The sequence below is a fragment of the Bemisia tabaci genome, chromosome 2 (genome assembly GCF_918797505.1).
Source record: "Bemisia tabaci chromosome 2, PGI_BMITA_v3".
Lineage (NCBI taxonomy): Eukaryota > Metazoa > Arthropoda > Insecta > Hemiptera > Aleyrodidae > Bemisia > Bemisia tabaci.
In genome coordinates this window covers 12,872,682-12,886,756 of record NC_092794.1, presented here as the reverse complement: position 1 = coordinate 12,886,756, position 14,075 = coordinate 12,872,682, and the positions used below count along the sequence as shown (strand labels likewise).

At 40.0% G+C, this 14,075-nt stretch overlaps 1 protein-coding gene across 2 annotated transcripts in view; it reads right to left on the bottom strand.

The window, feature by feature from the left end:
- LOC109033769 (uncharacterized) overlaps window positions 1-14,075 on the bottom strand; it is a 74,257-nt gene that overhangs the window by 14,216 nt on the left and 45,966 nt on the right. For both annotated transcript variants that reach the window (XM_019046540.2, XM_072296714.1), the window contains 4 exons: window positions 12,872-13,516; window positions 11,058-11,598; window positions 8,087-8,226; window positions 1,932-2,771 (listed from right to left, as the gene is read on the bottom strand). In XM_019046540.2, the coding sequence (XP_018902085.2) occupies window positions 1,932-2,771; window positions 8,087-8,226; window positions 11,058-11,598; window positions 12,872-13,516 (2,166 nt within the window). The remainder of the gene's footprint in view (window positions 1-1,931; window positions 2,772-8,086; window positions 8,227-11,057; window positions 11,599-12,871; window positions 13,517-14,075) is intronic.

Here is a 14,075-nt window from a genome sequence, read left to right as displayed (position 1 = left end):
TTATTTTTATATTCAAAGACAAAACAGAAAATTAAATGAAAATAAATAAAAAAAAAAACATGTGAAAGTGAAAAGTGTACAGGAAAAATAAGGGGCTGCGAAGCAGCCCCATAAGCCCCTAGTAATATATTAAAAATATTTTAAACCACTGTAATTGTGTTCTGCGTTTTCAGAGTTTAGCCATTAATATCCAATGGAGCTCTCATATGTCGCCGGATTATCCTTTGTAACATTTCGCGATAAAACGATGGTACCATTGGTTTTCTTTGAAGCGAACCTTAAAAGTAAAATAAATAGACGGAATGACCTATATGTACTATCAGTGGCGTGCGGTGGGTTCAGTGACAGGGCAAGCTGTAGCGTTCGCCATCCGGGGGGGGGGGGGGGGGGTTAACGTAGTCTCTTTCCCTTCCTCCTCCCCCTAGCCTCCCTAGAAAATTCTTAAAATTTTACTCTATATGCTCTGTTTTTCGGATGAAATCTGATGGAACGTCTTGAAAAACTGTGGCTTTATTTCTTTCTCTCTTACTTATGATTTCGTTAACTCAACTTGTTTCGAATGTTATTGATCATTGGAGGACGGCTCCATGCTCTTAACTCCCAATTTGGCTTTAAGAATTTTTTGAGTTACTTAAATTTCCCCAAAAATTAGCTTTCTGCATTTAAAACATGATTCAGAATTGTCTAATTCATCAGCAATTAGATCCAAGTGAGCGAAATTTTATAGAATTTAAGGGCATTTGCTCCGGAGGAGCAATTACAACCGCGACGGAAAGAGGGAACAAGATAGCGCATCGGAGGCAGAAGCAGCGCGCTGCGGTGACGGGCCATGAGATGGCCAAGAGAAGCGAGCTGCGATCGCGCAGCGAAGGGCTCGGACTCGGAACGTACCGCTCTACCCGCCCGCCTTGATTCCGCCGCCGAGCAGTGGCTCTCCGCTCAGCTGATCGCAAGCGATTCTCCAGCGCATGGGTTGGCCCCCCGTGTTCGGGCCGCGCAGCGCGCTGCGCCACCTCCATCCGCCCTGCCGCTTTCCCACTGCTGTGGCTCTACACGTATTTCTGTCTTTTTCTGTTTTTAATGCAATTTACTTACTGAACACCTTTTATAAATTATATTTGCTAAAATGTTCAACATGAAATAGGTGTAATTTTCTTCTTTCGTTTGAAATCTTTGGGCAAGCAGTGCTTGCCTTGCTTATCCGGACCGCACGCCACTGTGTACTATACACTCCGTTCGTGAAATTCCCATGTCCGGAGACTTGACAACTTTTTTGTCACTTCCATGGACAGGTCTCCGGTCACCCCCGTTGCTTAGTCTTTTTTTCTTAACTTTGCGTTAAAGTCTCCAGGATTTCATCGAAATTTCGTAAAGGTAACACCGAATTTGGTACAAAAATGAATGAGAGATAGCATGGAATTAATGAACCATCTACCTCCCGGTTGGTGTTTTTTTTTCTTAACCTCGCGTTAAAATCTCCAGGACTTACATTGCAATTTCGCATCGGAAACACCGAATTTTAGTAAAAAAAAATTAATGATAGATAACATTGCAATAGTAAACAATCCACCTCCCGGATAGAGAGCGAGATTTTTTTCTTAACCTTGCGTTAAAGTCTCCGAGACATACCATTATGTTGCAACGGTGATTTTAGAGTTTTTTCTTGCAGTTTGAGAGTTTGTTTTAGTGTAAACCAGTGGCACAATCGTGTTACTCGTGAAATTTTGAATCACACATGCTCTTGGCATGCGAGAGCTCCCCTCTGTAGAATCTAGAAATCTGGAATAATTGAAATCCCAGAATCTAGAATATACCGTCAGAGAATCCAACTAGATGGTAATCACAACTAAGAAAGTCCTTAATAGTTATGCGGTCAGATTTTCGTCTGCGTAAGGCCCCCGATTTTGGCGGGAGGAAGGAGTTACTCTTACCGGGGCCTGAGTCTGAAGGTTGGCCGACTGAAGCGGGAGCGATTTCTTGTTCGCCACTCTGCTTATGATCTCATCAAAGAGCGCCATATCTCGGGCGTCGCCCTGCTTCGCCAATTGCTCCACGTGGTCCGACGCGTCCTCTTCCGGTACCACCGTCCCGTTCGGGAACCTCCGTACCACCGTCCCGTTCGGGTACAGACCGTAGATGAAGAACGGCACCTCTGCCTTCATCGATGCTTTTTCGGTCGATGTCATCGGTTTCCCGGTCGTTGTCGTTGGTGTTGTTGGTGTTACTGTTGTCGTTGATGTTGGTGTTTCTGTAGTCGTCGTTGTCGTCGTTGTTGTTGTTGTTGTTGTTGTTGTTGTCGTCGACGGGTTTTCGGTCATTAATGTCGTAAGAGGAACCGCAACGATCGATTCTATTCGTTCTGTGGTTGTTTCATTGAGGGTATTCACCCCCTCGAGAGACTGCGTGTCTCGTTGGATGATGTTAGCTTGAGAGTTGTCTCTCCCGAAAAGATCATCGATGTTGATCACTTTCACGGTGGTAGGTTTCAGCGAGGTCGGGAAAGCTGTTGTTGTTGTTTGGGGTTTGGTGGTTGTTGCAGGTTTTTTTGTCGTTGTAGGTTTTGTTGTCGCGGGTTTTCTGGTCGTGGTCACTGGCTTTTTGGTGGACTTTTGTGTGGGCTTCGGGGGAGCTGTTGTTTTTGCGGGGGCTTTTGGGGAGGGCTTAGGGGTTGATTTTGCTGACGGTTTGGGTGTCGTTTTCGGGGGACTTTTCGGGGTTGTGGTTGTTAACTTAGAGGTTGTGGTTAGAGGTGAGGAACTAAACTCTACGTCCTGCAAAGAGAAAGAGGTTAAAAGCAGGCTAGAAAGCTGTGATGTTTAAATATTTACATTTTTTAGAAACCCAACTGTACATGAGGTTCAACTGGAACGCTGTAACTTTGTTCTTAATGATAAGTGTTGTAAATACACCAAAAATTACACAAAGTGGAAATAGGTAAAACCGGACTTTACATTGCATCCCATATTTTTACTAGCAGTTGACGTGTTTCTACCCCTTGAAATGTAAAGTTGACGGAGTTTGAAATCCATTCATGATGCACTTCTCTTAACAAGTTCGATTACCCATCCGGTGATAAATAGTGATAACATTAAGGTTGCGTGAAAATCAGTGGCGTGGCGTGCTTATCGGTGTATTGGTTGATCTGCCATTTAAGCCCGTGGAAAAAGATCGATAAACAGGGTGTTTGCGACGAACACCTTAATAATCGATTCTTTACCACAGCTTTAAATGGGGAAATATCGATAATCGATCACTCACGCCTCGCCACTGATAAGAAGCAAAGACATGGCCAAGATCCGGTATGGGCTAGGTCAGTGGTTACCTAGTTTAGGTTACCCGTGTGGCAGGAATTTATTCATTTTTCTCTGTATTTTCAAGATTTCAATTTTACAAAATATCCAAGGAAATTTAAAAAGATATTTATATGTACGCCTTGCTATGCACAAACACACTCAATACCTCATGCATCGTTTTCGGTTTGATAATTCAACGTAACCGCCATTAAACGCAACTCTCACCACGACACTCCGAGCTCAGAGTGGTTAATTAACAAGCCCTGAGTTCTTGCCAACTTCACAGTGTATCATCTCGTAATTATCCACAAGCTTACGGCCTTAAGTGCACCTCTTTCGAGGCTCAATTATAGGTAGTATCAAACCAAACAAAGTTCCTGATGCACCCGAGTCGGAAACGGACTCTCCAGTGGTGAGACGTGAATGATCGATTATCGATTACCTCCGATTTGAAGCTATGGTAAGAATCGATATTTAAGGCGTTCGTTGCGAACACTCTATCCATTGATCCTTTTCCATAGGTTTAAAAGGCAGATTAATGGAAATATCGCAAAGCAGGTCACGTCATTGAAGACTCGTGACATATGTCAGAAAAGAACGCATCAGAAATCGGAAGAAAAAGAAGGAATTAAAGAGGAGCAGGAGGAACAAGAATCGGAAAATGAGGAAGGAAGGAGGAAAGGAAGAGGAAGAGAGGGAGAGGGAACTAAGGGAAGAGGAATAAGAAGGAGGAAAGGAAGAGGAAGAGAGGGAGAGGGAACTAAGGGAAGAGGAATAAGAAGGAGGAATGAGTAGAAGAAATGGCAGAGGGAGGAAGAGATGAAGAACAAATGAATTAAAGAAGAGAAAAGGGAAAAGAAAGAGGAAGGAAAGAAATTATAAAAAGAACAGAGAGAGAGAGAGTTTCTCTTTCTTAGTTTTTATCTTTCTCGTTTTCTCAATCTCATGTAAATTCCTCTTCTCCCTCTTTTCCCTCTTTCTACTTTTCTTCTTCTTCTCATTGTTCTCCTTCGCCTCACTCTGACGTAATGCGTCCCCATCTGACGTATTGATGAATGGTCGAACTTGAAAATATTTCCTGTCGGATTTACATTTTTATGGAGAATGACTAATTCTTGAGGTTGCATACCTCACATTATCTGCATTCGCTATTCCACGAATAATCTTAGAATATTCATATTGACATATCAGATTCTTAATGTTACCCCAGACAAAAATTTGGCGAATGTTTTGAAACTTCACCATCGGATAGTATTTTCCGCCTATGTTTTCCATTTATTTTGCTTTCTCAAGAATATTCTCCGACTGCGTGCAAAGATACTTGTATGGGTTTGTTTCAGGGCGGGATGATAACCATTTTCAGATGGAACCACAAAAATTAGTGTTTTTATGTACATTTGGGATTTGGGCTCATCTGAAAATGGACCGTCCCGTTTTGGAACCTCTCTTGAAGAGAAATCTTCTTGAAAAAGAACACAAACTGCACTTGTGAAACATCGAAATCCAGATACGTGCCTCCTCAATTTCAACAGTGAATTGAAACGTGGCATTAGATCAGTAGGCAGATTGAATTTTATTCTAATTTTAAGACTAAATTTTTAGTAATCCTTCTCATCCGAAAGAGTCCAAAAAAGACGATTCCATAACAAATGGAGTTCTTGCATGTGTCAGGAATTTGCGATTTAAGCACTAATTTCTAGGTAAAATTTCATGAGAAACATAATGGTGCCACTGGTTTTCTATGAAATAAACTCCAAAGCTCAAAAAATATCCCACGCTTACCTGAGACTCCACCTCTATACCAAGACAAACTCTCCATGCAAAGATAGGTAGCAAATACATTAGCAGGGTTGCCGTATTGTCAGTTTTGGAGTCCCCGAATAAAGCGACTACCCTGTCAGTGTATTTGCTTATCTTTGCGCAGAAAGTTTGTCTTGATATGGAGGTGTGGATATCTCCTCAATCACGGCCTGAACTTTGAGAGCTTTTTTGAGCTTTGGGGTTGGTTTCAGAGAAAACCAGTAGCATCATAGAGTTTCTCGCGAATTTTTTTTTTGAAATCAGTAAGTAATGGACCACTAGACAAGGTATGAATTTCAGCATTCTGATACATGTTGCTTACCTAAAATTTCCCGTAGAACAAGATTCTTGCATCAAAAATTACTGAAAGCAACTTCTAACTAAGATATTAATGTTTTTATTTTACATTGGTTACGGGAATTTTGAATTGCCCGGTCACGTGAAACGCAATTCTCTACGTGAGTCAAATCGCGCCTCACATCAAATTTGGCAGACTTCTCAATCGGGCATTGTTCCTTTCCACTCTTTGTCGTTCAAAATGTGAACAATTTGCTGTAGCTAAGCCAAAGCGTTAAGCTTGAGATTGCCAAATTTTCATATCGCAGAAATTGTGATGGTAAAGCATTCTAAGTGTGCGATTCGACTCACGTAGACCATTGCGTTTTCATAAGCGGAAAGTTTGAAATCACGCCTCAAGAAATAGGTATCAAATATCTTGCTTAAGAGTTAATACCAGTAATATTCGATGCAAGAATCGTGTTTTCTGTTAAAATTTGGATAGGAACATTTATCAGAATGTTTAACTTAGTACCTTGTCAAGTAGTCCACTAAAGTACAAATCCCTCACGCATGTAGGGGCTCCATTCGAGCTGTTACAATGTCTGAGGGCTGCCGCCAATAAATAAAATGTATTTTCGGGCGGAACATACGCAAAGAACAGAGAGCAATGGGGAAAATGTCCCGCGAGGTCGTGATTGATATAACACGATGATCTGAAACACGCATGGCGTCATTCGCGGTTGCTCATACTTTCTCCTGTCGTCATCTCTTTGCACAGTCTGGACCCGTGTCTCTCAAGTCGCATTCAAATGCGTTGCCAAATCCAATCGGCATTTTAACTCCGCTCCTCTTTCTCGGGTGTATCACGCGAGTCTCACATTTTGAGCCTTTCAACTCGGAACCACTCAACCGCTGAGCTCCTACTTGTGTTACAGGGTGATTCAGAATTGAACCTTTCTAAATATCTGAAACTTTTATGCGTCCTATTTATTATGTCTGTATGATGTGATCGTTCACAGGGAAAGAGACCTTGGTCACACGGAGGTAAAATTTTCAATGATTGGATTTTTGTCGGTTTGATAATATATCGGATTTTGAAATGTTGAAGAAAAACTTGCTGTCGTGCCCTAAAAAATAGGTCTTGCATTTGTGTACTAATGAAGAGCGTAAAAATACATTATTATAATCCGGTAATTTAGTGCAAAACATGGAAGATTAGAATTTTCACCATGTAGTTTTTTCTTAAAAGAGCGACTTTTTTTTGTGACTTTAAACTTCAAACCGTCAAAATGTTGTCTTAATTTAACAGTTTTTAGCAATTTTCTTTTAAGTATCATAGAAGAACATTCCTCCATCTTGTCATGGCACCACAAATTAAATTAACATTTTTTTGCGCTACGATCTCTTTTTCTGCACGAGGACGGCTGTATGTAGCGTAATTTTGAGTGTTACTTATTATGTATGTAAGAAAAGGAAAACTCATTTTTTGCGGAGGAGGAGGTGGATAAGGTAGCAGCAGTTTTATAGAAATGAGTTCAGACATCTAAATGGTTCTATAACTACCTCCCTTCTAACCCTCTCCTCCCACGAAATGAGTTTTCCCTTTTTTTGGATAAAAAATGAAAAGGACGATGTACGTAACCAACGATTATCGATTTTTGTGTGATTCGATCCATAAAAGTCACAAAATATATTTCATTTTTTAAACTTCGAGGATGTTGCAAGAGTTGAGGGCTAGGGGAAAAAATTGTATTTCTGAAACAGTTAATCTTTGGACTCAATTCTGGACTCAATGCTGAATCACCCTTAATTTTTGTTACAAGCTACCTTTATGTACATGTACAAGTTTTAATATTCTCATTAATTTTGTATGGAGCTCCAGCTCAAATCAACCGTTGTTGAGGTTGATTAGTATTGTTGATTTGTTGTTTCAAAGGTATTCGCCATGAAAAGATCCAGTTAATGAGCATTTAAGTGACATTTTTTGCGATTTTGAGATAAATAGGTATCATTCAGGAAAATTACACCAGCCCTATTGGCCTATAAAAAGTTTAATAACTCGGCGTTGAGGCTAAAAGTCGACCATTTTTAGCATTTTTAAGATTTTGACGGATGAATTTTTTTTATTAATTAATGCAGAGACCAACTTTTCCATGTTTTTAGAATAATTGATACTAATATGTTTTATATCTAAAATACATCCATCGTACCTAAAAAGCTAAGGCTTCATGTCATGGTACTTTGAAGGGGATCTGAAGTAACGGAAGTTGCAAGGAACGTCCTGATTTTTTGGTACAGCTATAACTCAAATAAATTATTATTGAAATTCTTTAAAAAAATGTCACTTAAAATACTCATGCACTGAACCTTTCGACTGTGATTTTTTGAAAAGGCGGAAGATTGAACAATTATTTTTCAATGTGAAAATTACACGCATTGTGTCATTCCGATGATATACTTTAATATAATCTGCTTCACCTGCACCATTTAATATTTGACGAATGTTCCTTTAAAAAGACGTCAATTTAATTTACAAGTCCGTAAAATTTATATTTTGAAAATCGTTTAATTCCGCCTTCTCCAAAAATCACAGAGAATTCGGGAAGTAAACCAAACCACGGCTATAAAACGTTAGAGTGAGAAATATTAGGTGACTGTACAGATTAAAACTAATGTGCCAATTAGAAGAAAAAAGAAATGATAATTTTACTCACATTAGCTAAGGGAAGAGTGCCCAGGGCTGGATTTGTGCCATTATTGCTCGCTTCATCTTTCGTTGAAGAGGTAATGTTAGTGATCGGCTTTGAGTCGATGAATTGAATATTGCTGCTCTCAGAATTGTTAGAGGAATCGCCTGTAAATAATGAAATATAGCATTTACTGATGGATCACGTTTACATATTGTTATTTTATTGGAAAATCCTCTCAAACGGAGAGAAGTTGACGATGAAATAGGCCATTCTCTTCGTAAACAATTTCATGAATGTGTACTATTTCAGCACGAGTTTTATGCAAGGCATTTTCACTGATAAATTTTTTGTTATGGATACCTACACACGAGCTATCATCAAAAATTTAATGAAGAGAGGAGGGCCCGCCTCGTAAAATTTTCCGCTTAAAACCTACTAGGTCAATTTTTTCATTTTTGCATTATGCTTGCATTTTTTCGTGCATTTTTGCGTCATTTACTGCATGCTTTCTGCGGCAACACGGCAGAGTATGCGTAGCGAATTATATAAGTAATACGCATAATTCTTAAGGTGATTCGTCAAGCTCAAGTGACATGGTCGAACTGGCATGCGATATATCGCATCTTTTAGGTCAAAAATCTTGGCAGATCTTGAATTTTCAGCAAAAAAAAAAAGGACGATAGCCCCTGCGCATGAGCCTAAAGAATCATTCTAAGCCCAAAAATCGACAAAATTCAGAGAAATGAAAGCAGGATAATGTTTGGAAAAAAACCTCGCATTCGATACAGAAATCGATAGCTGAATCGAATGCGAGGTTTTCTTCCAAACATTATCCTGCTTTCATTTCTCTGAATTTTGTCGATTTTTGGGTTTAGAATGATTCTTTAGGCTCATGCGCAGGGGCTATCGTCCTTTTTTTTGCTGAGAATTCAAAATCTGCCGAGATTTTTGACCTAAAAGATGAGATATATCGCATGTCAGATCGACCACGTCACTTGAGCTTGACGAATCACCTTAAAAGTCCCAAACTCAGAGGACGGTTAATTTTTTCTATCGATTGCCATATCGATACAATCTCGCCCATTTGATTTATCGAATAAGATCTATATGTTTACGGTACACGGACTTTATGTCCACTTTTTTTACGTCCACAGACTTTTCGTCCACAATTTTTACGTCCACAGTTCTAAAGCCCACACTATTGTTAAGTTCATTACTTAAACGTCCACTAAGTTAAGTCCACGAATGTAAAGTCCACTAAAATCAAATCCAAGCGTCATCTTTTAGTCCGTGTGTAAAATTATATTGACAATATCGTAATGAGAAAATTAAGAGAGAATGAGGTGTTGTTATCGTAACTCATATTTTAAATAAAATGTTAATTTCTTCTTTTGATTCATCTTTTCAAATTGTCTTTGGTAAATACTTGGTTTCATTTCTATCCTTGAAATTTCCGATATAAAATATGCCTTAAATGTACGTTCTTTTTTTTTAAATGAAATTGATTACTTCATTTTAAAATCATTTACATTTTTAAAACGTGGTAAATATTTGTAAAACTTTTCCAAGCAATGGTATCGATATGAATCTCAATGAGCCGTAGTTGTGATGAAAGAAACTATAAAAAAATTAATAAAATAGGAAAAAAACTCAGAAGCACGCAATTTTTGTTTTTAACTTATTTGTACATCGACCTCCTTGAGTCAAATACGTCCAATTTTGAGCGTTTGGTTGCGCTTCCACCACGCTGCAGCACAGTAAAAGCCCAAAACATAAAAGAATAAATTTGAATGCTTTGGAAATCATTAAATTTGACACGGAACGACTATTATATTTACAAAAAAACACATTATATTTTCCAGTAGTACATATTTCTTTTTCATCAGTTTAAAAGGGAATAATCAATGCAGAGAGTGCAAACATTTCAAAATCATGAGTTGAAAAACGCTGACTCCGCGAGTTTAAATATTAGAGCCTAACACAGAGCGGAGCGGCGTGTTAGCAGCGCAGAACGCGCACTGGCGCCTACAAACCTAACAGGATACTTCACGCATTGCGCAACGCGTGAAGTATCCCGTTAGGTTTGTAGGCGCCTATACGCGTGTCACGCTGGTCGCCTGCCGCGCCGCAACGCTTTAAGCAACTATTTCTCGTCAGAGGCGTTGCACTGTATCCTACAAGATTGAATGCGCACGAAATAACTAGTCAAAGAGGACTTTCAATTTTGACTGCATCTGTTACTGAAAAATGTTTAATTTGGCATTGGAGCGTTTCCTAGGCTCCCGCTTCGGTTTTCATCTATCATATCCGTACAGTGTACACATGAACATGTATTTTTATCTGCTCTTAGAGTCTGTTCTCTTTCATGACTTGATTCATGAATGAAATGTTTTTAAGAATGAAAGAACTCTTCACCTCTCTTAATTTAAAAATCTAAATTTTCGTATATACTCCCATTTTCAAAATTCTCTGTAAAGACGTTAGTAGTCTGTGACGTTGAATGTCTTAAAATATACTAGCTAACTAACTAGTAAAGTATGCGTTTATTTTTGAGGTGGTTCCTGTCATTTAAATGAGAAAGAAAATATGTGGACAAAACATGTCCACAATTTGGACAATTTTGGACATATTCATGGTTGGACATTAAATCATGTGGACTTAATAAAGACTGGACTTGACGTTTAATGGACATAAATACTTCCGACGTAAGCCTTAAGGCGGATTCCGGCATCGCGAACCTACAACCGAGTTGAATTACGTAATTATTGTACTTACTATTTTCACCTCAACCGAGTCAATCTTTGTAAGTTATAGTCTTCATAATTATTGTCTCTTCAAATCTTATTTCACCACTTTCATTGTAAGTGTAAATGTATTATGCTCTGTATCTTGCGATAATAATAAAAAAAAAAAAAAAAATTGGACATAAATAGCGGTGGACATTTATTTAATGGACGAAAGGTAGGTGGACATAAAGTCCTGGAAGCATGCTTACCTTTGAGTGAAGCGCTATCGAGGGACACCTCCTTGAGCTCGCTGCCGGAGAGGCTGAACCCATCCGGGGACGAGAAGTCCAAGGGATCGTCATCAACGACGTTCTCCTGATCCTCCTCCCCGGGCGGTCTGCTCGACGTCTTGGGCTTGAACGGCGCCTTCACCGTCGTCGTCCTGTTGCCCAGTTCGGCGTTGAGGGACGCCACCATCTCGGCGAAGCTCCGCTTCGGCGGGTACCGGGACGGCAGTCGTCGGCCCGCAGGGTCTCCGCCGTTCTTCCGTCCCTCCGGGCTTCTGGTGTCGTAGTACTCCTCCAGCGGGACTAGCTCACCGTCGTTTAGCGTCCGGATCGGACCCCGCATTCCCAGGATCGGCGGAGGCGCCTGCGTCTGCGCGCTCTCCTCTTTCGGCTCGGGGATTTGGCCCAACCTCCCGCCGCGGTATGGGGCTTTGTATTTTTTACTCGGCGTTTCGCGTTCCTTCTTCGGCTCGATTGAGGTTTCTCGCTCGAACGGTTGACGGGAGTCTCGGGGATCGGGAACCTAATCATCACCACCAATCATTAGAGAAAAAGAAAAAAGAAACATAAATTAAGCCGGAATCACATGCTGAATGTGGCTTGAATGTAGAAGTCATCGGCCCGATGCCTGAATTTTGCACGCACTAAAAAAAAAAAAAAAAAAAAAAAAAAAAAAAAAAAAAACATAAGATTTAGAGTCCAGATTCTTGAAAACATTGACAAGAAAAGATACTCTTGATTTAATCTAATTTTTGCTTGAATCAAAACGAAATCCGCTTAAATTAAGAGGCTCGGTTCTTGATTTAGGCTAGATTCTGATTGAATCAAGAGTACTTTTTCTTGTCGATGTTTTTAAGAGTCTGGACTCTAGATCCAATGTGTTTTTTTTCCAGAACGTTTCGCGCAAAATTCAGAAACTAGGCTCAGCGACCATCGAATAATGTCAGGTTTGTCTGAACTACTCGAATAAATATACAAATCTGGACTAGAATAACTCAAATTTCCGAAATTTCAGTCGTTGAGCGATGTATATTGACTTCCATATTCAGCTGCCAATTTCAGCGTGTGATTCTGGCATTAGCTTGCTCATGAAGTAGGTAAATCTCTCTTTTTACAAAAAGAAGAGCATGTTTTAGAGATTCAAAAGGGATTTTAGCGTGCTGATAATTTAAATTAATAGACGAAAAAGACATATGGAACATGGAGCGATCCTATTGGTCGAAACGGGTAGTTGTTATATAGACTAAGGGGAAAATGATAACTAACTATAGGGTCTCTTATGGGTTGCTGTTAGTTTGTACATTACTTACCTCCTTGCTTACCTAGTTGCTTCCTCCAATAGGATCGCTTTATTCCCTTCTGTTTTCTTTGTCTATAGCTTTGAATATGAATTTCGATGATCAGCGTGCAGGGTTGTAGGCTGATTCCATCTTTTTCACTCGTCTATAGTTCAGTTCAGCAGAAATACGTTCAAATTTCATCATTTTTCATAGTATATTCTATATTCTATAGATCTATGACGGACCCAAAGGTCTGTTTCAAAGATGTTTGTGGCCATCGACAGGTAGATGAGCCCGATTTTTCGGATTTTTTTTTTTTTTTTTTTTTAAATATATTTATAACCCAGGAAACGTTTCTTTGAGGAAACGAAGCGTCTTTTGGGGTTGAACCGCTCAGCAGCCAAGGTAGTACCCCTTGGTTAGTGGTTGGTTACTATAGTCTGTTCAAGATAGGAAGAGCGCTTGAAAATCAGAATAATATAATATCCCGGAATAATTTTTAATGATATCCCTTACCTCAGACTCATCTTTGGTTGGAGAGACGTTTTCCTTGTCACCGCCTAGCCTGCTAAAGTTCCGAGTCGGCTTTCGAAAGTACTTCTCCCTGTCAATCCTCGCCCCGGGAATCTCCTTCTGCACGTCGCTCAGCGGCACTCTATGGCTCTTGAAAGTGCTGCGAGTATCGCCTCCGGTTGTTTTTTGATTAGACTCAGCGGTGGAGTCCTCCGTCCTCTGCGCTTTCTGTCGGGCGGAGATCCTGTAACTCTCAACAGCGTTCACCGTGGTTCTCTCCGTCGTGCTTTGATGAGTAGCGTCTTGCCCGCTTGATTGTCTGGGTCTTGGACTGAACTGTTCCCGAGGTCGCGTGGTGATGGGTCGTCGCGGCTGAAACGCTTGTTTCGAGCGTTGGAGGTTGTTTCTCGCATCGATCGGCTCTTCTGTTGAGAAATCCCTGGGGATCTCGGGGCTTGGTGTCGTGGATTTGAAGGAGCCCTCGGGACGGAACCGACCGTAAACGGATCCCCTGAAAGTGGAGACTTTCTGCGTCACGTGATCAGCTTCTGCGGATTGCGTTGATGTTTGTCCCGCTCGGGTTTTTCCGAAGTCCAGTTGTGACGGTCTCTGGATAGCTTTTGGGTCTGGCAGTATGTTTCGATTTATCTGAAAGAATAGGGCGTAACATTGCTTGAGATTATGATTAAACATGGGCAAATATGATAAAATGATTGTGTATATCGATGGTGAAACTGCAGAAATGTGTATGTTGGTTTACGGCGTTATTGAAGACTTTCTGCCCTACTTTATTTTCTACATGTAAAACAACTGAACGTCATTTTTTAAAAATTTCAGCAATTCTCCTTCTCTTTTAAAAGAATATTCTGTGAAAACTTCAAGCCATGGTGTTAATATGGTCTCCATTTGAAAAATAAAATGGAAGCGGAGATTTTGAAACACCCAACTGAAACGCATTTTTGCAGTTTCACTATCGACATATGACTTAAAAACGTGTTTAATTTTAAAAATCCACGTTGAAATCTAAAATAATACAATACCGTGTCTGATCAGTAAGTATTGAACACTCTTACTTTCTTTCTCAGCGTACGACCTACTTTGTAGTTGATATATGTAGAGTTTATCATGGTAATATCGTGTGTGGTCAGTAAGTATACTAGACCCCTACTTTTCTCTCCCTGCGTTAAAGTCTCTCAGCGATATATCC